The sequence below is a fragment of the Hypomesus transpacificus genome, chromosome 4, assembly GCF_021917145.1.
Source record: "Hypomesus transpacificus isolate Combined female chromosome 4, fHypTra1, whole genome shotgun sequence".
Taxonomy (NCBI): domain Eukaryota; kingdom Metazoa; phylum Chordata; class Actinopteri; order Osmeriformes; family Osmeridae; genus Hypomesus; species Hypomesus transpacificus.
The window spans coordinates 7,147,385-7,172,439 of record NC_061063.1 but is presented as its reverse complement, the minus strand read 5'-3'; the positions used below and the strand labels follow the sequence as shown (position 1 = coordinate 7,172,439).

General features: G+C 42.8%; 1 protein-coding gene across 1 annotated transcript; it reads right to left on the bottom strand.

Moving 5' to 3' along the window:
- Nucleotides 1-19,671: 19,671 nt before the first annotated feature.
- Nucleotides 19,672-24,909, bottom strand: LOC124466912 (potassium/sodium hyperpolarization-activated cyclic nucleotide-gated channel 2-like). The gene is made up of 7 exons (XM_047018875.1): nucleotides 24,182-24,909; nucleotides 21,837-22,266; nucleotides 21,591-21,752; nucleotides 21,270-21,488; nucleotides 20,997-21,143; nucleotides 20,605-20,845; nucleotides 19,672-20,383 (listed from the first exon to the last, which is right to left on the bottom strand). The coding sequence occupies exons 1-7, from the start codon at nucleotides 24,649-24,651 to the stop codon at nucleotides 20,199-20,201; spliced, it is 1,854 nt and encodes a 617-aa protein (XP_046874831.1). The 5' UTR covers nucleotides 24,652-24,909; the 3' UTR covers nucleotides 19,672-20,198.
- Between the last annotated feature and the right edge of the window lie 146 nt (nucleotides 24,910-25,055).

Below are 25,055 nucleotides of genomic sequence, written 5' to 3'. Positions count from 1 at the left end.
GTGAGGCAATAGGCTGTGCTATGTCATGCAGAAACACCATGGCTGTTGGGTGATAAAAAAGAGGCCTGTTTAATGTCTCACTGTGTAATGCAATTGACTGGCTGTGCTGGGTGTCATTTTCACATCATCAGATGCTTCTGTTGAAGGCCACTTGCATAATAATGCCTCAAGGCATTCTTCAGTCCATCCTCTATTGATATTGAACCAATGGTGTATGGCAGTTGTTGATGCAGAGCTTCCTTGCTCTAATGTTGAACTCAAAGATTTAAACAAACTGCCGCTCCCACCAACAAAAGTTAGAGTTGTTACAACATTATGTTGGAAGTCATTTCATCGACACCAGTTTTTGCCTCATAATTCCCATCCTAATATTTAATTACTATATGCCACTTGTTGAAATTGAAATGTATCCTTGAAAGCCTTCAGTGCCAAATGAGGCATCTCATGGAACGACCATCCCAAGAATACATGTTCGTCAATCCTTTGGGAAGTGAAAATAAATCCAGACTGATTCCGTGAAACTCCTTAAAACTGATGACTGAATTATACAGTCAGGGAGGAATAATGTGATGAAGCAGGATACTTGGACTGAACAGAAACTGTGAAGACGAGTTGAAGTGAGAGACGGATCTGTCTTTTAAAGCAACAGACATTTGATTATTGACTGGCCCAAGGTCGGACACATTTTGGAAAATAATGTCTTATGATTGATGCCATTTTGCAAACGTCATGGTAGTTTCTTCCTGGTACAGTGCTGACCAGACAGGAACACACAAGACTTCCATGCGTGTGTTGTCGCCTGACTAACCCTTACAATTAACGATGCATTCTTCCAAATTCTATTTGTTTTCTATTTCTACATATCAGGCCGAATCTGTTTTAAAACATCCCTTTTACTGACTTAGAAATTCAAGCACCTGAACAAATGAGTCAATGTTTCAATGGCTGTGATCACGACAGTAAACTGCAAAGTCACCCTGCCTTGAAAGTTCTAGGTTACGAAGGAGAGTAGCAGCGCTCAGCTCATCAGGAGGTAAAGAAGGAGCTTATCCTGTCTGTACTGTGGGACATTCTCTAAATACCCTTTGCTAGCCTGCACGCTTCCGTCTTTAGACTGATTAGCTGGTCAAGTGGAGGAGCAGAGAGGAAGGACGATCTGTCAGGGCTGGGGCTCCGAGGGCTGCCTGCCTGGACCAGGGCCCTTGGAGCATTAGTAATTCACTCCTGAATGAAAACCTTTATTGCCCCGAGGGGAAGTTGTTCTGCACCAAGAGCTTGAAAACAGAGATATATTCAACACTGCAGACAGGACAGTGTACATAACATCATTATTAAAAAGCACAGCGAGACAATAAATGCAAGAATAAAATAATGCAAAATACAACTGAAGGCATCACAGAAATAGCTTAAGGAATTACTTAAGAATGTCAGCAGCTTCAGTACACTCTAAAGTGCATAGTGCCAGAAAAGACATTTTACCGCCCCTGCCTGTAATTATGTGGTTAGCTTTGGCCCACGGACATGTTCTGATCTTACATGTCCGTGGGCCATAGCTAACATTCCTTCATCAATCAAGAGTGGTTTGTCAAGTTGATCAGGTACATCATGTATCGCTTTGGGAAGTGGATGTGGCAGGACAGCAGTGCAATTCATATGCTAACGACAGACGTGTGAACACAGACGAATGTAAGACCAGTTTTCCTTCTGCTGGCTGGGCTTTGGCTTGACTGAGCTATTGTCTCAGACCAGACTTGAGCTCCCTTGCACCAAGACATTGGTCACGTGTGACCATGTTTAAGCAGGATTTACTAGGATGGTGTCTCTGCATGAGAGCTCCTGACAGCAGTTATAATTAGACAGAGATATTGTACAGTCATAATAGGTGTTGACCCCACATTGAATCACACTTGGCAAAGTTGTTTATAATCTCCTTCTTGTCCAGGAAACCAAATCCTTTTGCTGTCTGTTGCTCTGAATGCCATACAGTAGGTCAACTTTATGTCATATAGTGTAAAGAGCAGCACAAAATATTGTATAGTATGACATTTTTTGAATGATATTGCTTGTACATTCATGATCGTGATTAAAAAAAATGTATATATGGCTATGGAGCACATAGTGACAGGTTTATCACTTCATGATTCCAAGCATTCAAATACAAAGTGGGGCACTTTTTTCACTTTGTCTCAAGATTTATCCGTTTTTTTACTGTCTACAGGAGAGTCATTTGACTAAGGTACATATTGGATCAGGATTGTTTGGAATCAACTCAACTGGTGTCAATAGAGAGTGAGTGTGCAGCGGGAGGATGCCAGAGGCCAGTGTTTGGGTATCAGGTATCCACAGTGTTGAAAGTCTACTAACTCATCTCAACTTAACTTAAAGCAGTGTATCCGGACAGCCAAAAGGACAGAGAGGGCATCATGGAAAATATGGACTTTAAAAATAGCCACCTAGTCCCTCTTGTAATATACTGTCTGTCTGTGTCAGCTGTTCTCTGAAGTCCAATAACTTTGTGGACAGACTGGATTGATTAAACTAATACCAATATTTAGCATAACATCATTATGAAGATGACATCTGACATTATTTTAGTAGACCTTATAAAATATTATATAAAAATAAAAAGTCTTATAAAAAGTCTTATAAAATAACCCTGATTTGTGGTATATATTAAACTGTTGTCATCTGGCGGAAATAATTCAGACATTGGTTTCTTCGATGGAGCATCCCCAGTGGCGTGTGTATGAGTGTGTGAGTGTGTGAGTGAGAGAGTGTGTGAGTGTGTGAGTGAGAGAGTGAGAGAGTGAATGAGTGTGTGAGTGTGTGAGTGAGAGAGTGAATGAGTGACTGCTTCCCTACCTGCATATGTGCATGCATGTGTGTGTGTGTGTGTTGGTGCAGACCAGTGCACTATGTGAGCAGTAATGTCCAATGCATGAGAATCAACTCGGTTACACAACACCTCTCACGCTCCTGTTACCACACTATTCAAAGAATGGAGATGTAGGATTAAGTTGATGCACTGACCTATAGACTGAACTATGTCTGTGTGTGTTTGCGCGTGTCCGTCTGATTCTAACATTTTATACATCCAGCCACACTGACACTGTAGGGGGCCGACCAGTTCTAATTTATAATTGATAACAGAATGATTAACATCCCTTGAGAACAAGAGGTAAGTACATCTACATTACATATTTGTGTGAGTGAGTGAATGAGTGAATGAGTGAGTGAGTGAATGAGTGAAAGGGAAAAAAAGAGAGGGAGCAGGAGTAGAAAGGAGAGAAGGGAAAGATATTAAACTCAACCAAACAATGACTAATGACTTGACAGCTCAAAGGAGAGGAAAAGAGAGAGAAATTCAGTTGTGGTCTCTTGAGGACATCCTCTTGATCTTGTCATCCTCCTCGCACTCCCCTTTGATCATCATCCAGCTCACTAACAGAATATCCAGACCCCTTTTCAAAGTGCCCTTCAAAGCTTCCATCATGTCCCCACAGAAGACATGATTTCTCTGGATTTCATTCCCTTTTGAAAATGCATAGTCACAGAATTCTCTTTCACCTTCTTAGAAGCAGGCTGGAGCATTGAAGTGGTCTTGACTTTGTCATTGTGAAACGCAAGACAACAACTACATTGATGAAGTGTGATTTGAAAGTAACAAAATAAGTTTAAAAAAAATTGAAATGAAATGAACACAGGACATCGAATGAAATGTGACTGGAGAAAAACGTGTTTTTCCCGATTCTTCATCCTCCCACTCCCCGAGGGAGTTACGCAACATTTAAGGGGGAGGAGGAGGTGGATGGAGAAGGGGGAGATGGATGGGGTGGTGGTGGGGGCGGGAGAGCAGGGGAAAGAGATGGGGTCTCCAAAGAAAGAACATGCCAGGAAGAAGGGCTGACCTGCAGGTGCAGCAGCAGTGGGGGGCCCCTTGTTTTTAGATCACTGTTGACCTCACTCTCACTCCACCCCAGAAGCACTTCAAGAGGTCCTGCACGCTGCTGGGAAAAACTAAAGTTTACAGACCAAACGAAAACCGAAAAGATCCAGTTCTGTTTTCCTGACAAGATCCTGTCCTGGCTGGGGTGGATGGAAACTAAACTTGTGTTGGGCTCGTCGTGCAGCTTTATCTTCCATATATGGAAAACATGATCAAAGAGGAGAATGTGCTTGAAATTGAACAGACAGTTTTATTCATGAAAACAAGGTCTCTCCAAACAAGTGCTAAATCTGCATGTAAATGAGATATGGTGAATTGTGGATGGTGAATTACAAGTTATCCTGTCTGACCCCATGAATAACATTCAATCAAATTCATGTCAACTGATATTTTGGCTTTAGACTTCAGACTTTAGACTGCTGCCATTTTATGTCTAGGTGTCCATTATCTAGAGTATCAACTCCCTCTCACCAACACAAATACTTTGTGTTCTAAATGGTCTCACATGACATTACTACAGGTTCATGACTGAGTAGATCATCATGAACAGAGCTGACTCTATAACCTTGTGGGCTGTGTAGGTTCCTCCTGGGGATCACAAAAAAGTCAAGAAAACCTTTGAAAGACTTTAAAACTATAGAAAGTTGCCTAAAGAGTCACAGTTTCAAAGAATGTCCAAGGGCTTGTGCACTAATTCTTGTTATTCAAGACCATGCGCAAGTCACAGTCCTGAACGAGGGTTTGAGAATGGGCTTATTGCTCTCCTGGTATCACATTTACATTTACATTTAGTCATTTGGCAGACGCTCTTATCCAGAGCGACTTACAGTAAGTACAGGGACATTCCCCCGAGGCAAGTAGGGTGAAGTGCCTTGCCCAAGGACACAACATCATGTGGCGTGGCGGGGAATCGATCCGGCAACCTTCTGATTACTAGCCCGACTCCCTCACCGCTCAGCCATCTGACTCCCCGTATCATCTCTCTTGGAGTCTCATGACAGGGTGTCAGGAGGTTAAGACAACCTGCTGCAGGCCTCTCTGGAGACAAAGGCTGGACTGATCTCTGAGGAGGAGGGAGGATATAGCAATGAGAAAATAACAAATTACAATTGGTTTTCTGTGGGGAACACCTAAAACCTTTTAGGTGCTGAAACATGAGGGATTTAAGCTTTACTGCCAGAGAAAATCATGCTCTGTGGAGACCTAAACCTTTTATAGCCAAGTTATCTCTTTCACCACCATGGACCCAGTCAGACTGCTCTCTGTATTTGACAGGAAGGGGGAGTTGTCCCTGGCCGCAGGGCCACCTCGCTCCCCATTGGCCGCTCCTGCTCCCCGCTGACGACCCTCCATGTCATAAAGGGTTGCCCAAGGGAAGGGAGAACTCTGCCAGGGGGGCAGAAGCAAGCAGCTGTGGCAACTACAGTATCCAAAACACGATGACTCTGGGATTATCAGTGCTGTAACAGGGGCCATGCAGTTCTCCCTTTGAACTGCAGGAAGAGGCGGGGATAAGTGGCTAAAATTGTGTGTCACTCTTGTGTACATTAAGTGAAAATGCCCAGGCAATATGATATACCATTAGCTAAGAGACAGTACAATCTGTCAACATCCTGTAAAAGACTTCCTGACCATGTTAATCAGGAACAGATTAAAAACGATCTGTCTGTTTAACCCTGTGTTTGTACAAAGGACACACATAGTACACACAGAACCTTCCACATCCGACTAGCTAGTCAGTGCTGTGTGGTGGTGTTGGTTGGAAGTGAACAGAGCTCATCCACACGAGAGCAGCTGTGCGGTTATAGAACAGCTGACAAAAGAGCCTTATGCAAGTTCCTGGTTCTGGATAATTCCTTCCATTTAAGAGCAAACCGCAAAAGAAGTGCAGCTGAAATGAAAGGCTTCATGATCACATTTTGGTCTGGAAGTTAGAAGACTTGGATGTTTCGCTGAGTAGGACATGCCTGGACCAGAAGAACTAGTGGAAAATATTGTTTGAGATTTAAACATACCAACAAATTGCCAATTCTAAATGTCATGGACTTGTTGTTACATTGTCATGTAAAATATTTGGACAATTTATGCAAATGTTGGTAACATTGAGAACTGCCTGTGTTTTTTCTAGATTTTGTTATACAAGAAAGGAGCATTTGAATGAATGACCTGGTTCTCCATACAGTGATTCATGAGACTGCTATCTGAATTTCAGGTCAAGACTTTCTGAGCTCGTAGCCTTTTCGACCTAGCTATGGCACTCAGATCTTAGATTACGTAATACATCGACTTTCCTTTATTTGGTTCTGTCCCTCTCTCATTGAGCTCACTTCTAATCCCTCAAAACCATGAACGTCATTTAGCTTGATTGCAACTCTTGCTCTTACATAAACTTTAAGGACAGAGCTGCAGAACAACTCAAAACATTATGCAAGAAAAGGAAAAAAGAGAAGGGTTTTTTACTCTTTTTAAATAGTGTGGATGCTTGTGGAAACGGGAGCAAAGGCACAGACATGACATGTAGTAACCAAGGAGAAACTGTCTTTCACAGTTTCTCCTGTCTTTCTGTCTTTCAACTGTCTTTCACTTCCTACTCATTCCTACTCATTCCTGTCCACTCCTACTCATACATTTAGTCATTTACCAGACGCTTTTATCCAGAGCGACTTACAGTAAGTACAGGGACTTTCCCCTGAGGCAAATAGGGTGAAGTGCCTTGCCCAATGACACAAAGTAATTTTGCACGGCTAGGAATCGAACAAACAACCTTCTGATTAATAGTCCGACTCCCTAACCGCTCAGCTATCTGATCCCACTACTCTTCTTTGGTTCTCACAGAGGCTGCTGTCCTGCATGTTCAGCACAGGGGGTTTACATGGGCAACATTCAAGTTTTCCTGCAGACCTTCCCTTGTCCAGCCCTGCATCTGGGTTAATGCTTCTGCATGATGAGGCAAGGAACATTAAATTGCAGGAGGGGGTGCAGCTGAGGACAAGATGAGAGAGAGAGATAGAGAGAGAGAGAGAGAGAGAGAGAGAGAGAGAGAGAGAGAGAGAGAGAGAGAGAGAGAGAGGGGGAGAGAGAGAGAGAAGGGAGAGGGAAGGTTAAGGAGAGACGGGCTGGGGGGGGGGGCGGGATTTTTCAATAATTAAGAATTTGCACAAATTCGTATAAAGCGATGGTGGGCCAACTCTGACCCTATAAGTTTGACATGGTATTTGAAGCGACTGTTTTAGATTCTGGAACTGACACTGTGTACTCTATTACTGTGTCACTCTCATGTTGGAGATTATCTGAAAATAGCCAGTGGAAAAATAGCCACCTCAGGGCCTGTTGATGCGCAGTTGTCCCACATGAGAGGGGTCATGAAAGCCTCTGAGAGCAAGGACAGGGTGTTCTCGCTCTCTGACCCAGTGGAATGTGCAAATGTCCAACATATGTATACGTTTCTGGCTTTACGGAATGTGTAGCTCGAGACAATCCTCGCAGATTGAAAGGCTGAAATTACTAGTCCAATAAAATAGTATTTTGACTTTATTTTTGTGTGTCTTCTTTTTACTAAGACATGCTCTAACGTTACATTAAAGGTGCAAAAGGTATGCATTTTTCAAAATAAACATTCCTTGAGTTACATTAACTCAAGGAACAAGGTCAAGTATGCAAAACTGGCTGGAAGTAAGGTGAGTGTCAAAATAGACAAGATAGACAGGGACACACGACCTGAAAGAAGCACGCCATTCTAAGAATGGCACGTCATACTTGAATCCCAATGGCTGCCTATAACATTTGGGACATAAACACAAAATCATGTGGTAGTTTTTAGCTTACTGACACTAGGGCAGCTTAATACATTTAGTAGACAACAAATAAACCAAGGGAAAACCCAGCCTCTCGTCAAATGTTGATATTAATCTGAACCCTGGAAAACATGAATACACACTCCCACACATTACCACACATACCACAGGCAGATGCTACAGTACGTCCCTGTCGGATCTGAAGTGAGAACGGTGGGACAGCACCCTTCCTGTGTCAGGAACATCACACACTACATCTAAATACTTGATAGAAAGATGATACTGGGCACAGGGTCAGTTCAGAGCAATCATTCACAGTCTTCCCTCCATGGACTGAAACTACTTTGGGCTAAAGACTTCTCCATATTGGGATATTGGCCTCAAGTGCCAACAATGTATTTGCCATGCATCACAGGTGTTTGTCAAACACAACAGCCAGTTTTGGCACCAAAAAGCTTGCAGGCTTTTATCCAACACATTCTGTTTTTGACATGACCCTCAGACTTGATTATTAGCAAATGCACAAACCGTCAAGATTTGACTCTGAAATTGAGATCAGAGATCTCTCTTGAGGTAAGTCAGTCCTTGTTTTATTTAGTTTGGGGTTTATTGAAGAGTTACGTGACTGTTGACAGCATCCAGAAGGAGAGTTGTAGGCCAGGATGACACTACAGGACATCAGACAGCAATTTAGGACACATTTAGTTAGATGTGGTAAGATATTAATTAGAACGGGTGGGGTGAGCTGAACGAAGGGGGAAGTGGGCAAGTTAAAAGGAGTGATTGACAGAGAGAGAGAGATAAAGAATAAAGTGAGTGAATGAGTGTGTGTGTGTGTGTGTGTGTGTGAGAGAGAGAGAGAGAGAGAGAGAGAGAGAGAGAGAGAGAGAGAAAGAGAGAAAGAGAGAAAGAGAGAAAGAGAGAAAAGGAGAATTATAAAGAATCTGGCATGGGTCGGTGATGACATAGCCTGGATGGGGGGGGTGGGGGGGATTAGGGACACAGGCAAAGTGTTATGAAAGGGGGAACATCTGGTCCAAACGGCCTGATGGATCTGTGCCCTGCTCTGCCCTGCCCCATCTGATGCCATCTCACACCCTCATCACACTGGCCTCTCTCTTCCTGCCAGCCAGATGTCACTCTGCAGTGTTCTGGATGAACCCTGTTTTACCTGTTTTGAATATTACTGTTATTTCTTCACAGAAAAAATCAAGAACAGTTTATCCTTATTATACATTTTTGATCTACCATTTAATTTGTATGATTATGAACACAAGGACAATAATGTCAATTCATTTTGATTGTGAGCTGTTTCAAAAGTTCATTAGTTCTCAGCAGGGCGTAAACATGCCCGGAACATTGTGATTAGATGCGGTAATAACCGCTCTTAAATCACCCACTAAACTCCATGCTTTCTGCCGCGTGTAGAAGTGTGTGAGGGCTCTTTCTAATCTAAGACTTGAGGTCACGCTATTCCACACGTTATTATGGCATGGATGGTTCCAGGATCACACACAACACAAAGCAAAACTTGATTAAACCTTAAATCCACAAATGTGTATGTTATACTATACTCTGAAATGGCACACTATGGAGCCCACTATTCACAACTGTCTCAACTATTGTCTTTTATTTTCTTCCCTTTTTTTCCTTATTTTTCCTTCTTCTCTTTTATGCAACAATGATATAAGGATGGTGTCTGCAGGTTTCTGCAGAAAACACAATCCTACACTCTCTCTCTGCATCCTCTTGTATGGCAGGTTGATGGACTCATCCTCTCTCTCTCTCTCTTACTCTCTCTCTCTCTCTTTCTCTCTCTCTCTCTCTTACTCTCTCTCTCTCTCTTTCTCTCTCTCTCTCTCTCTCTCTCTCTCTCTCTCTCTCTCTCTCTCTCTCTCTCTCTCATACTCTCTTTCTCTCTCTCTTTCTCTCTCTCTCTCTCTCTCTCTCTCTCTCTCTCTCTCTCTCTCTCTCTCTCTCTTTCTCTCTCTCTCTCTCTCTCCTCTCTCTCTCTCCTCTTCTCTCTCTCTCTCTTTCTCTCTCTTCTCCTCCCTCTCTTTCTCTTTCTCTCCATCTATGGAATGTTGATGTTTTAGTGCTGAGTTGAGCTTTTGCAACTCCCCCTGTTTCTCCACAATATTCCTCTGATAAAGCAGCTATTCTTTGGAACAATAGAGTTGGTTCAGACGTCTTCTCGGGCCCATGCTGTTTGTTTAGCCACTGAAGAAGGAATTTTCCACTTTGTGCCTTCCCTGGAGATAACAGCTTGCAGCTTGCTTTATAGACACAGGTGGAAATGGTAACTCTAATGTATGCAACAATGTTTTGAGTGAAGCTCAATTTGATACAGCTGGAAATCATATGAATTGTGCTTTTTTGTCACACATACTGTACTTTGTGACACAATGACACTTCATTTAATCACAGACAATTCATTTTCTACAGAATACGGTTCAGCGTTTACAGTAAAAGTAGGGAAAATGGATTACATGATTTTCCTAAATATATCGAATGAGTGTCATTGATATTGATAGTAACATAAGATACATAATAAAACAACACAATGTACCTGTAGACTCCTTTATCAGAATGGTTCACACCGTTATCCTTTGAGCAAATGCAATCAAATGACAAAAAGTCAAAGTGGCACGCACAAACGTGATGTTTATTTTTAACAACAGATTCCAACCCACTCAATTACAGTGTTGGAGACACAACCGGTTTTATAACTGTAATAACTCACTGTCACTAAGTGACATAAAAAATTACAAGTAGGTCTCCAGGCCTTGCCCAGCTAGTCTCAGAGTTGTTTGCAGAGTGAAAAGAGGAAGCAGTAAAGCGTGTTTTGTGCTTGTTGACATTTACAGCAACTAGATACAACAATAGGATCACCTACAAATCAGAGGACATGGTTTTGTTACAGTAATGATTGAAATATGTAGGCTTCAGACGCATCCATGGTAAAAGTCTTACAGTACTCTCAGACATGCTGAGCAACACCAAGTCAAACCGAGCCATCTGAGTCAGCCCACTCCCATCCACAGCAAGGGACAAGGTGAGCAGTTAACCTCTTCCTGGAATGTCCACGAACATACCGTACAAAGTATGGAGCAGAATCTGCTTGTTGACACAACACCCTGTAGCACTGGACCAACTAAACCACATAAAGAATAATTTCCTTTCAGCAGATATCATCAGTCAACCCATTTTGTCCACTCTGTGGTGTGAATAAACACGAACTCTGCTTTCTTTCCCCTTCCATTGCCACTGTCTTAGAGCAGCATGGCTAATTCTACAGAGGGAATGAATTGACTCATAAATGCATGTTCCTTCTGTCTCTTTGGCAGCATCATTTGCAAGTTCAGAGATCAATGCGAGCAAAACAGAGCTATCTCTGTCTCTGTTTCAAAGTTTCTCTTTCTCTCTCTCTCTCTCTCTCTCTCTCTCTCTCTCTCTCTCTCTCTCTCTCTCTCTCTCTCTCTCTCTCTCTCTCTCTCTCTCTCTCTCTCCCTCTCTCTCTCTCTCTCTCTCTCTCTCTCTCTCTCTCTCTCCCTCTCGCTCTCTTTATTTCTCTTCTGGTCTGTATGTCTCACTCTTTCTTGCTCTGGGCAATATTCCAACTTGTTTGATTTCGATAAGTAGATAGATAGTAGATGCAGGCACTCTAGGATAAAAGAGCATCTGCCATGCTTGCTGTCTCTTCCCAATATTTTCCAACTGACACTGCTATATTTAGTGGCTGGACATAGTGCCTGCTCCCTGGCATCTCAGGAAAAACTGGTGTGAAAGGAGAGAACAGATTCACGTACATGCCCTATGTCAAGGAGGACAGACTCCCATGGCAGCCCAGTTTCCAAGAGAAGGGTGTGGTTCTGAAAACCCATGTCAGTAAATCATGTCATGCACATCACTGTCACTGCTGAAAGACTGTGGAACACTTTTCTGGTAAATGTGAATATAAGGAAATGATATGGATATACTGTAAAGCGATGCTTTGTGAAGAGATGGATTGTTACATGTTGAGGCGTCTGTTGGTGCTTTCTTGAGTTGCATTCCTTTAGATCTTTTATCAAGGGGTTTCACCTCAGGTCTGCAACTGGTTGTCAGGTGGTACATTGGAAACCTTCTCAAAATATAATTTACAGAATTTGGGAATCACAGAATTACCATGGGGAAGTTTCAAATGTACGACCCAAATAATAAGTAAATAAATAAATGTGGTGAACTATCTCTAAGCCCCACATGATTTTACCAGGCGTTGAACAGAGTGAATCATGAGTACAGGCGCCCCTGAGCTGAATCATGGGGATGGTGGGTCAGCAGGGCTGGTGGAGGGGAGTCTATGCACACTTACTGATACATACACATCATGTGAGAGACCTACTGCACTTAAGACAAGAGACATGGGAAATATGCAAGGAATGTATGCATATACACCCATGTTCCTCTCTTATTACCGGTCTTTCTTTTCCTCACTTTCTTTCTCCCTTGTTCTCTCTCACACACAGCACACACACATGCACACACATCGACTCTTTGCATGTGCTCTGCTCGTGAGCAGTTCAGTGAGAACATTCCAGATGGAGGAAAAGCACTCCCTCCTGGATGTTGTTGAAAAAAACGTTTGTGGAGAATTTCCCTTTTGTTTTGATTACACTTAGAACATGGGATGTAACACGACAAGTCTGCTGTACTGCATGTTCTGAGATTGTACTGTATGTTCTGAGATTGAAACACTGTGTATTATACATGGTCATTTCGAGCCTTGAGGTGCTTGTGGAAAACAAGAAAAACCTTATAGTGTCAGAATTTACACACACAAAGCAAGCGGTGGAGTGTACTTAATGACAGTTCTACAGAAACCAAATGTCTGAGAGAGAAATGCTGGTTGTTGGCACACTGGACACCTGAGGACTAAACTGTGTTGTTAACACCTAACAAGGAGCCTTGGAAATTTCCATTGGGCCTGCATAGAGCTGACCAGGCCCATGTGTGACTCCCATTATCACCTTATCATCAGCCTAATCTGGTGGGGTCCCGTTGAGCAGCCAGGATTCTTCCGCCACCCGGTCGCCTCTCTCTCTCCCTCCCTCTCAGCAGATGGGGTTGGGTTGGGCGGGGATTATATCCTCCGCGTAAATAAGATTACCGAAGTTTCCATGCAAGACCCCGCCAAATAATCTCAAGACAAAACCATCATTCAGAAAAAAAATCCTACAAACAAATCCCCCCCAAAACAACAGGCTTAGATTGCAGATGAGGGGTAGATGCAGAAAGAGGATTGGACAGGGCAAGGGGGAAGGAGGGCCATGAATTGGTTACCTACGCACAAATTAATCTTGGTTTATGAATGAATGAGTGGACAGAATGTGGATGCGTGACGGATGGATGGATTCAAGAGATGAGCGGGTCTCAGAGTGTATGTGTGAGTGACACATGACAAGACCCAGTGTTCCAGACCTGGGGACAAGCTGTACCACAATGCCGCCTGCGCAGAGGCCTGCCCGGCAACAACAGCTGGAGAACAAAGACACAGATAGCCTTTTATCGCTTAACAACCTGAAATGCTAAATAATATCCTGGCATAGAATAAACAGCCTAGAGCCTCGATGTGTTCAATGTAGTGTCTAAACGTCAAGGACAAACTGCCTCAGTTTGATTTGATGAAAGAAGCATGAAGGAGTGTTTTTTTTATTCTTGCCTGTGAGGTGGGAGAATCTACTGGAGCCGCCGGTATTTCTTTATGACATTCCCAACGACTGTTCTTCCACCCCAGACACATGAAAAGTCAGCCATGCTGCCCAGAGCACATAACCACAGCCCAGCGTGAATGGCGGCCTGGACTTTACTTCCTGTAGATACCCTATTATCTTGACTCAGACTCAGGGGAGTATGACCAATAATAGATGCTTCCCAACAGTGAGGACTTTAGACATCTGGTGTTGTGTGCGGTTGCTCTCCCTCATTTCCAACAAGCCCATGCTGATGAAAGGGCACTAATATGACCTGTTTTGTTATAAAAATGCGCTCTGATGTTTTCTACTGTCATCCCAGTGTGGGGCCTGTCATATGACACTTCCAGTGGTAATGTCTCTATCCCTATTACTGTAAACCTGGTGACAGCGGGGGCACAGAGATTCCGCAGGATTTTTACTAAAATAATCCTAAATCAGATCCAGGCAGCCCAAACACCAGCACCCCTCTTTTTCTTAATGACAGCACTAATCACAGTGATCATTGGTGTGAAGCCTTGCCAATTAAGAGATCAGACTACACATAGACAGAGAGTTATGTTGATTTAGTTATCAATTTTGTAATTTATGCAAAGAAAGTTTTTTTTTTTTTTACATTACTGCAATTATTTAATTCTCCTTCAATAAATATTCTGTGTATTGGTCTGACTTCAGTGCTACAAAGTGAAAGGAGTGTTCAAGTTGAAGTGTTACTGATAAATCAAACTGGGTGGATAACTGACATGGGCCAGAACACAATGTTCCTGTCATACTACAAAGCAGGATCTGTAAGCAACCCTCTGCCCACTGGTCAACAGTGCTGCTCACAAGGGCCAATAACCAAACAGTAGTTGGTGTTGACAGCCACATTTGTATCTTCAGGTGTGTGTGTGTGTGTTTATGTGTATCTAAACAGTAAAAGTGTGTGCTAGTGGGAAGAAAGGCCTTCCTTCTGAAATGGGAAATTCTCCATTGTGTGCTCCCATGGTTACCACCCAGTCATCTGGCATTAAGTCCAGGCTGATTGGTCCAGCCAAAGCACTTAGCAACCAGATCCCCACTTAACCTGAATCCCCTTTGCACTCTTGGCAGTTATTGCAAGGTCAGGAGTCAAATAAAACCTGGTTTCAACCAGTGAGCTTCAAGGCTGAAGGGGCTAAACTCATTCACAAAGAAAAGGTTGAGGAGTTGGAATCAGTTATATTTCTAGTCTGAGAGCTTTTCATCATGAGAGCTTCATGAGTCAACCAAGGACAGAGAAGTCTTGTTGATTGAGATGAACCAAATCAAAAGGAACTGTTTTTGGGAGTAGGTCATATTACAAAACCTAATCAACAGCTGTGTTCATTGCAGATGAGCGTAAACTCAGTCTGTATACACTGTCTGTACAGTTCAGCTACAGTGACAGGAAATTACTTGGGTAATCGGAAAAGGCCAGCAGCTAATTTAGGCACAATGACTATGTGGGTAGAGATTTAAGAAAAGGTTTTCCCACGGTCAACAAAATAGTTTATGACTGCGAGAAATTAGTAGTATTGATTCCCTTTCTCCAGCCAATTAGAATTGGCTAAAGCTCTAGATAGACCAAACCCCTGGTCCGGTTCATTCATAAGTGAGTGAGTAGTATTCCGTCAACAATGGGCCAGCTTCTTAACAGGAAGGAGAATGACAACGCTGCTGTGGAGTCTAGCTTCAGTGTAGACACCCACAGCTGCCCAGACCTGTTGTCTGCATATGTGCTCCACCCCCTGCCTCAGTCCGTCTGCTCACATCTATGTCACAATTAGTGCCTGCCTGATGGAGCCAGTCAGCTCCGCAGCAATCACATCAGGCCTGAGATCCGGAGCAGGGATCTGAATGGTAGTCTCTCTCTCTCCCTGCACACAACTGCCCCAGGGAGGGACACGTGAGGCAGCCAGTACTGAGACCCAGACAGGTGGGACCTCCCCCTCTCTCTGGGGTCTCCACCATTCCGCCTGGCCAGCCCAGGCTCCTTCAACCCTCTGGCACACCCTGCAAAGCAAAACCTGTCTGTCTGCCAAACACGGGTCACAACACACCAAGACTCCAACGCCAACCATCAGACAGGCAGAGTGACTGACTGACTTGAAGGGGTCTAGATGGGATTGGCATGTCCCCATCGTCATGACAGCGCCCATGGTGGCTGTTCTATGTGTACGCAAATGCTCTGGCTCAGAACAGTGTGTCCAATACTCTGTGTGCCATACGTTTGCCAGAACAACACTCATATTCCAGAGTGGGTCAAAAAGAACAAGGGTCACCATTGTTGTTCTTTTACTCCTAATTAAATTGCGGTGCTTTTCCACCAGGCCTGTGCTCTGTCTGGATAAAACCCTTCATCTGGTCAGGAGATATCCTAAGAGACTCAACTGGGCAGTCCACACTGGCTCTGGGTGGTCAGGATGTTGTAATTATATCAATGGTTCTGTACCCACTGTGAGAACTGCAAGACTGCTTCCACCACCTCTGTGTACTGTATCTTAGCATAGCTTGTAAACTGAAGCTAATGAACTAGATAAAGCGCAATAGGCAGATACAAAACAAGAACATTTAAATCCAAGTCTTTTTAATGGTTTGAGTTAAACATTAATATTTTGTTATTTACTTTTGAGCTGGGACGTGGAAAGTTTTAACAATTTACGACTTCCGCCTAATCTTTCTCAACAAAAGGAAAGGTGTCTGTTTTTGTTGCATAAGAGGTTGTGGACTATATACATGGAGGGCCATTTAGATAATAAAACAGCTTTGTCGCAATACTAGCCCCTCCCCATTCAAAGGAAAATCCCAGTGATTCAATAAAATGTGATCTTTATGAGCAATAGAACACAGCATTTTGTCCTGATGATGTTGTATAAACACCAAGGGGCACATTTTCCCAACAGTGCCAACCATATTGTCCTAGAGAACAGGACATCTTGGTGACGAAGATGCAAGACTCTAACTGGGAAGGTTCCAATTAGTAACAGACTACTGATGATGACGGCTCCACAACTTATCTCAGCTGTACATGCTACTCTGTGATATGGTTTATTTTGGGATTCTATAATCTGGGATTCTGGATGCATTTGTCATTAATCACATGCTGTTAGTGCATCAGATGAGCAGTCTATTCACATGCGAATGACAGGGAGGCAGGGCCAGGCCGTGAGCACAGTACAGCTCTGCAGAGTCATGCAATGGCATGGTACACTCTGCAGTGTGATAAGGCTATTAAAGAGGGATCTGCCCTCCAGAAATAGCTTGCTTGGTTCTCCACCGTACCAAGAGAAGAAGTTGGACAGAGGTTGGCAGGGCACTGTGGTCAGCCAAGAGAGAGAGAGAGAGAGAGAGAGAGAGAGAGAGAGAGAGAGAGAGAGAGAGAGAGAGAGAGAGAGAGAGAGAGAGGAGAGAGAGAGAGAGAGAGAGAGAGAGGAGAGAGAGAGAGAGAGAGAGAGAGAGAGAGAGAGAGAGAGAGAGAGAGAGAGAGAGAGAAAGAGACCCCTCCAGCCCCTCCAAAAAACACAGATTAAGGCTATTTCATAACATTCCTGATGGTTTGGGACAGTAGCTGCCTCCACATGCTTCCTGCCCCTGCTTCCACTTCCTGTCTCTCTGGGCTGCAAATGAGGTTATAATGGAAAATGCAGTTTGTCCAATGACAGACATAGCATACTGTAGGCATGGGCACAGAATTTGGAATCTACATTTATATTTTACGATCACATTTAATCATAAATGTGAGTTTAAGTAACCTATACACACGCACGCAACACGGTGAGTCACATGGAGGGTGTTCGTCATCTCTGTCTGGCCCAGGCCTGTAGTCCGGCTCCTCCATTCAGGTCAGCTGATAAGGAGTTTGCAGGCTGCATGCACACACACAAAGACATCATTCATGTTCACTGTCCCAGAACACCCCACCGCCACTTGCAAGCTTACATAACCCTCTTATAAAATAAAGCTTTTCTTTTTGGACCATAACGCCATACACACTACATAATCCACGTCATCACCCCAGAGCAGCACCGTGGGGCAGGCATGGCATCAAAAGTCTCACAGCTCATGTTTTCCTAGAAGGTGCATACCTCTGACCCTCCTCCACGTGGACTGTACAGCTGATCCTTAGAAGGACACAGTGTCTGCTGACACTGGATGTAGGCACGCTATTGTGAGTCCTGATGCTCCTTTAGATAGATTGTTGCTTTTAATCTGTGGTGGAGTGCCGTCATCAGACCAACACGTCTCTTATACAAGTTTAATTACAGGGCTTGACCTCGTCCCAAGCACCCTGTGTGGGAGGCACTGTCTTTAGGCTTTTTCTTTTACAGCTGCAACCTTCAGGACTGAAAGAAATTAGACAGGTTGTGGGCGCATACATGGATACGATGCAGATAAACACATTAGGATGCTTGATAATATCAATATAATCCTAAATGCATGTTTCCAAATTAAATTAAACAAAATAATTTAACAGAGATTGAATTACTGATGATGCAATCACAGATGGGCATGCTCCTTATAAAAGACAGAAAACAAGTGGGTAATCGGAAGTACCATGCACAACCAGTTGTGTATATTAGCTTAGTTTCCAATTGTGCATGGAATTGTACATGGTGTGTTTACAAGGATTTGTGTTTTCAACAGAGGTCCCGCCCCTCAAGCATAGAAACCCATATGAATGCAAGCTTTGAAAAGGCTTTTTGTCATGGTAGAGGGCAGTGTGCCTTATTGTTGTCCATAGATGCAGTCTAAGTCATCTGCTGCACCACTGGACTGTGTGGGATTCTCAGTCACCAACCATGCATTCCCGGAGTGGCTTAATGATCATCACAATGGCACGGCGAAAATAGGTCAGCTGCCTAGAACGATGTCATGTGTACCTTTACTTCAATAATAACTGAATAGGGGGTAAAGGTGGTAGAGTCACTGCATATCATTCAACCCTTGTATTTGCATTCCAATACAACATTCCATAGAAATACTGCAAGCGTCTCGTATCATGACAGGCAAATTTATTTGTTTTTACATCAATACATGTACATGGGTTAACCTTCAGAAACTGGTTGAGGTTAGGCGTTAATGCAGGATGAATCCGAAAGCGTCAACAATCCTCCACTGACATCTAGTGGACATCTAATGGACATTTTCAGGAACTTTTAAAATGGAGACAAGTTGCCCATTTTCTTTTCAATCTCACCATTCTTCCAGAATTGTCTTAAATCAATTGCAAAAATGTATTGATTGATATAATGTGTGTTTCTTTATCGTCTTTATCCTCTATCTGATGCCATCTTCAAACAAAAATGAATACAATTTCCGGTTGAATTTTTGAAAAACATTTTAAATAAAGGTAAAGAAACAAAATCGAAAAAGAAAATCAATTTTTTCTTTTCTTTTTTATTTGTATGTCAAAAGTACCTAAAAAATTAAGAACATTTGTTTGAAGAATATCGTTTACATATTACTGTGGGAGTACAGACTTTTTGTTTTGCACCAATATCACGCCATTACATTTTCAGACACATCCCACATTCATAAATCCATCCATACACCTTACGTTGCCTGCATTATAGTAAGTATTCATATCACACCTATAATAATTTATATAAATATACGCTTTTTAAACTTGGTTCTATTTGTAATTTTAGGCTAACTACGATCACTTTTGGCACGCTTCAGGCCATGCTCTTCTTCTGAAGGCATATTTGCAAAACTGAAAATGCATTTGAGAACTCTTGATCTTATATTTTAGTTAGTATATTACATTATTGAGTTATATTATATGCGATCAAAAAGTATAGGATCAATTTTACCTTTCTGCTTATAAACGTTGAACGTGGCTGCAAATACAGCCTGGAACCAGTCGTCGAGAAACTCAAGTTATTGAAGGCGTTGTTGTCATTTATTTATTAACTTTGTTGCTTAATTTGTTTTATGGCAATCCCACTTTTATAATTCAATAAGACGCTTTAATTTCATGATAATTGCCTAAGCTACCATCCATGTCACCAAACTATGTATTGTGAAAATGAATAATAAATGCATAATGCCAAGTAAAAGTTATTCTGAACAAGTAACATAAATATTTTTAATTATAAATGTACTTGTGCAAAGCGAATAATCCCCTGAAAATTGAAAGATTATTGAAATCACAAACTAAATTACACATTGCACATTTAGCAATTTAATGATAATAAAATAATCATAATAATAATAATAATAATAATTTACTGCTCTACAAACTAATGGTCTGTTTAAATAAACGGTACAATATTTTTGTAAAGAAACTATCGAAGTTGAGCAATCCTAATTGGCATTGAAGCCATACTGAAGACCTTGTAATGTATGCTGTGGAATCATCCTCTAGCATCACGGCATGTAATATAAAAAGCTGTTATTGGGTATTTGGACAATTGTTAGATCTACGCTGATTATTGCCAATGCATCAACAAATGCTCAAAACCACATGATCCCCCAAATATTGGCAGTCTGATATCATTGCTATTTTATACATTTGCATTTGAATAAACAGTAATATAATAAGGGTTTTTTGAACTCCCCAATAGGCTGCCTTAAAAATTCCCTCCTTCCACACTCAAAGTACAAAAAATCCCCAGTCCTTTGTCAGTAGTCCATGTTACTTCATGAGTGTACTGAACATGAATCTTGACACATGACATTGTGTCCTTCCCTTTTCCTCTTCTGTTTTCTGTTTCGTGTAGGGGATCATAACTGGTGCTTTGACTCAACCCGAACCAGACGGTCGACAGCCACACTCTCGAAGGCTCTCCTCATCAAAGGATGTTCCTCCAAAACCTCATTGAAGTTGTCCACACTCAGTGAGTAGAGACGGCAGTAGGTCTCGGCCCTGACACTGGCTGTGCGACGCCCATGAGTTAACAGGCAGATCTCTGAGCCACAGAGAGGAAAGAAAGTGGAACACAAAAGGATACATTTTGGTCAGAATATACATTTCTGTCAAAGGTATTGAAGTATGGAGGAGATGAAAAAGAGGAGAACTGTGTATGGCAAAAGAGCCAGGGAATTATTTACATTACACAGACTAGATGTTTTAACGATCAAGAAAGGGTTTGGGGTAAAGGTTTTCATATCCAAGAAGCCTAAAACCTACCCCCAAAGTAAGATCCATCACTGAGACGTATCTCTTGCTTGCCACGCGGAAGCACTGAGACACATCCATGTTGGATGAAGTACATTTTTCGACCCAGAGTTCCCTCCCTTATGATGAAGTCCCCTGGCTGAAACACCTCGAAGTGTAGCTTGGTCAGGATCACAGTCACAAAGTGAGGGTCGGTATTGGCAAACAGCGGCATGTTGGCCACTAGCCCACGACAGTTGAAACTCACGATCTCCTGGTGGAGAGCAGAGGAAAGGGATCATGAAGGGGATGCGTAAAAGCTTTTATGTGAGGTGGAAATGTTTGTTTTATGAAGAGGCAGAGTTACTGATAGTGGAGTGGCAGATGGCAGGGAGACAGAGAGGGTTATGCAGGTGTGAGCTGACCTCCTTCAGTGGATCACTGAGTTCTCCGAGGATACTGTCTTCATCAAACATCTTGCCCTGGAAGCGCTGCTCATAATACTCATGAATTCTTTGTCTCATGTCTGCCGGAAGCTTATGGAATGACATGTACTGCTCTACCTGCTTATACTAAAAACAAAGGTTGTCGAGAACATAACGTCAGACAAACATACAGACAGATACAATTACTTTCACAACAAATCAGTGACCGGTGGTTGAGTTTATTTGAACTTTAAAGTAAAAAGAAATAGGTACCTTCTCCTGATACTGTCGTCGGGACGCATCCAAAGACTGTATAAGGGTAGTGGCGTGGCCCAAAAACATGGCATAGCACGTGGCGCCCACAATCATACTTAAGACAGTGAGCCACACGTCAGTCAAACTCTCCGGAGCCTGGGCACCGTATCCTATGCAAAGCATGTGACTCATCGCCATGAATAGGGAGTATGAGTACTGTAAGTGCCAGGTTGAATTCTGCAACACAGAAATTGATTAAGTTATAGAGTCAAAGGGAAAACAATGTTATTTTTAATGTATTTGTAATTATAAAAAAAATTGCATAGAAGCTGCCCTCACCACCATATTGTTTTTTGAGACCCAGCAGTCAGGGGGGAAGTCTTGCAGCATTGGCACCATGAACTGCAGACAGCCATCCCAGTGGCACAGCAGCAGCATCATGCCAATGAGGTTAAATATACGCACAACAGCACTGGCCAGGTCGTAGGTCATGTGACAGATCTAAGATAAGTAGAGGGACATTGAACACAAATTACATTTCGCATTTCATAACAGGTCAAGGTCATCCCGCCTGTTACACCTCACCTCTTCCCATTGGTGGACGTAGCGAATGAGGCGGGAGAGCCGCAGCAGGCGGAGCAGGCTGAGGATCTTGGTGAAGCGGACGATGCGGAGGGCTCGTGCCGTGCGGTACACATCGGTCGACTCCAAGCGGGACTCTATGTCCACGATGAAAAATATGTAGTCGACCGGGATGGAAGAGACAAAGTCCACCATGAACCAGGTGCGGAGGTAGCGCCGACGGATCTGCTTTGGGTCCAGGATGATCTGGCTGTCGTCCTCCAGGATGCCAGTGCGGAAGTTTAGCACCAGGTCAACCAGGAACAGGGTATCCGAGATGAAGTTGAAGCTGATCCAGGGTAGAGTGTTCTGGTTCTCAAAGAAGGCTATGCCCCAGGGAAGGATGATCAGGTTGCTCATCATCAGGAGAAGCATCACTATGTCCCAGTAGAACCTGGGTAGGACAGATGGTTGGGGGTATCGCAAAGCAGGGCAGGGCAGGGCAGGGCAGGGCAGGGCAGGGCAGGGCAGGGCAGGGCAGGGCAGGAAGAGGTATTGTCAAGGCCAGGCAGTGGAGAAGGACGGGTGTGGTATTGTTAGTTAGTTGTGTAATATACATCTAGAAGGTAACTAGAGGGTATATTACAGAAAAATATCACATCAAGGCCTTCACTATCCTGTCTTCACTAAATATCAGCTGAAATTTTTGTTAAAGTAATAAACACACCACGGAACATGAACAGACTTTAAGAAAGCATGAGGAAAGCCCATCAAAGGAAGTCATTAAAGCCGAGTAAACAGCATTAGTACATCTGGGCTGACTCTTTCACAGACAGTCTCTGTTGTAGAAGGAAAACCTTCATAAAAAATGTCCCATGATGTCAACAAACCAAACCACTAAACTCTTGTAGACAAAAATAAATACACTGCCTTGCCATTGGTGCCAAAAATCCTAGGCATAAATATTGTGTTCCCATTTAGCAGCCATACTATAAGTAACTAAATAGTAAATAACTCATTGTACAGTTGTTTGGATATAGTTATATCTAATATGGCAAATAATACCTATGATGATTTATCAGTGGACATTTCATTGTATTTAGAATGTAAAACATTCGATCCTAGACCTTTACTGTACATACAGTGCCTGATTATGGATGGCCCCATGTTACACAAGCCCTCCAGTATTGTCCTACGGGTCTCCCATGTCTGAGTATAGAGTTCCTTGAGAGGTCCATTTTTCCAATACAGTATGTCAATCACTCACTGCCCCCTGTTCCTTCTCTTTCTCTCCTTGTCTCTCTCCCTCTCTCCCCCTCCCCTTCTTCTGATCACAGGGCCTGAATTTGAAATGAGCTCTAGTTTTAATTGCTCCCTGTGTCCGGCTGCTGTCACCCAAGTCCTGTGAGAATCAGAGCAAAGCGGCAGAGAGGACAGACTCCTCTCTTCCTCTTTCATCTAACCTTTCCCAAAATCTGTCCCAATTGAGTCAATTATTTGATGGACATGAATCCAGTCAACAGTCTCTAAACAATATGGGTTGTCCTTCCACCCAGCATGGTTGAAACTGGAACATGAGTACAAGGAAGCCTTCCTAATCTCCTATCATCTGCCTCGGTATTTATGACATAATAGGGCAAGATTGAAATGATTGGAGATTCTTGTGGACTATAATCCGTCCACATGGATTTTATGTTACAACGATGCATTGGTTTACTATTTCCAAATGTTTAAACTGGATGGTATTTATGGTATTAAAGCATCTAGTCCAGACAGATTGCTTGGTATACTTAGATAATGCTCCATGGGTCTACATCCCCCCCTCCTCCTCCTCTAAAAACACAATATACAGTGTTTAAAACAGTGGAAAACAAATTCAGAAAGTTGACAAACTCAAAATAGTAATCTATGAATCAGACAGATAACATAACATAAATAAAAAGAGTCTTTGGTTGGAAGACCTGAGGCACATGGTAATGCTAATCCAGATGATCTCAGACAATACTCTGTCCTTCATCACTAACCAAATCCCTTTCATCTCCTTATCATGTTCCATATGTGCTATGACACCAGCTGCCCTACCACTGATATAACCTTGACAAATCTAAGTCTGGTGTACTGCTTCATAATGACTGAAACTGAGATGACTAACGTTGACATAACCCTCAATGTAGTCATTTTTAAGGTCTAAGGCATGTGTACAGAACTGCTTTGCAAGAAAATGATAAAAGCCAATGATAAACTGAGGGATCTTGAGACTGAGTCATCCAATAATATGTTTGGCATCTGCCAATTGCCTTCTGAAGACACAAGGACATCTTGTTCATTTTCCATCCATCCTCCTCACTTCTCCCTTTCCTCTGTGTTACCTGAAGTCACTGTAGGGGTGGATGATCCACACTCCAAAGGACTTGACCCTGGCTTGCTCAGCGGCCACCCCCTTATGACTGCCAAACATGCGCAGAGAAAACTTGTTGACCCCCGGCTGAAGCATAGAAACAAACTTTCTCTGTAAAAAAAACGACTTGTTGCTATCATATTCTTCCTCGGTCTCCTGTGGCTCAGTGTCAACATGTTCTGCATCTTTGGAGATGGTAGGTTCTTCAGACACCATCTGGCCATTGGGATCGGCTGTGTATTCATCGTTATGGGAGGTTACCAGGGAGGAGAGTTTCTTGTTGATATCGCTCCTTGTGTCACCCCTTGGGGATGACTGGGAGCTCCTCCGCCAGCTGGAGAAGAGGAAGCTGCTTCTGCCCAGACGTTTGGACTCCACATTGTGGGCAGGGCTTTCCTCAATACTTCTCTGTCCACCAACACTTCTGACGGGACTAGACATGGTCACGGTTACCTTTCAACAACAGCCCCTGAAATACATGGTTATTGGCGTTAGGAGGAGGATGAATACAAAAGTTGATTTAAACAGGCCTTTTGTGATGAACAATTAGCCTACTTGCCGATAAGTCTATGAAAAACAAGGGATTAAGATTCAGGGGCATTGGAAAAAATACTGTTTGTGATTAACGAAGTTGTTTCCTCTCGATAATCTTAATTCAAACGATGTCCAACAAGTCCTCGTCCTCAAATGAAATTCTGAAGCTTTCCACGCATCCATACATTACGACTTAGTTTAAGTACACCATTCTGGTAAATACAAATAAATTACAATCCAAAAAGGGCAATAGTTGAAATGAATCGCTCGAAAAATAACCCTTGCACGAGGCAAACGCAGGGTCTCTGAAA

Coding starts and splice junctions, on each gene's coding strand:
- LOC124466912 (XM_047018875.1), bottom strand. CDS start 24,651: ATGTCTAGTCCCGTCAGAAGTGTTGGTGGACAGAGAAGTATTGAGGAA. Junction 21,753..21,836: donor ACGTCCACCAATGGGAAGAG/GTGAGGTGTAAC, acceptor TACTTATCTTAG/ATCTGTCACATGACCTACGA. Junction 21,144..21,269: donor GACGACAGTATCAGGAGAAG/GTACCTATTTCT, acceptor CTTTGTTTTTAG/TATAAGCAGGTAGAGCAGTA.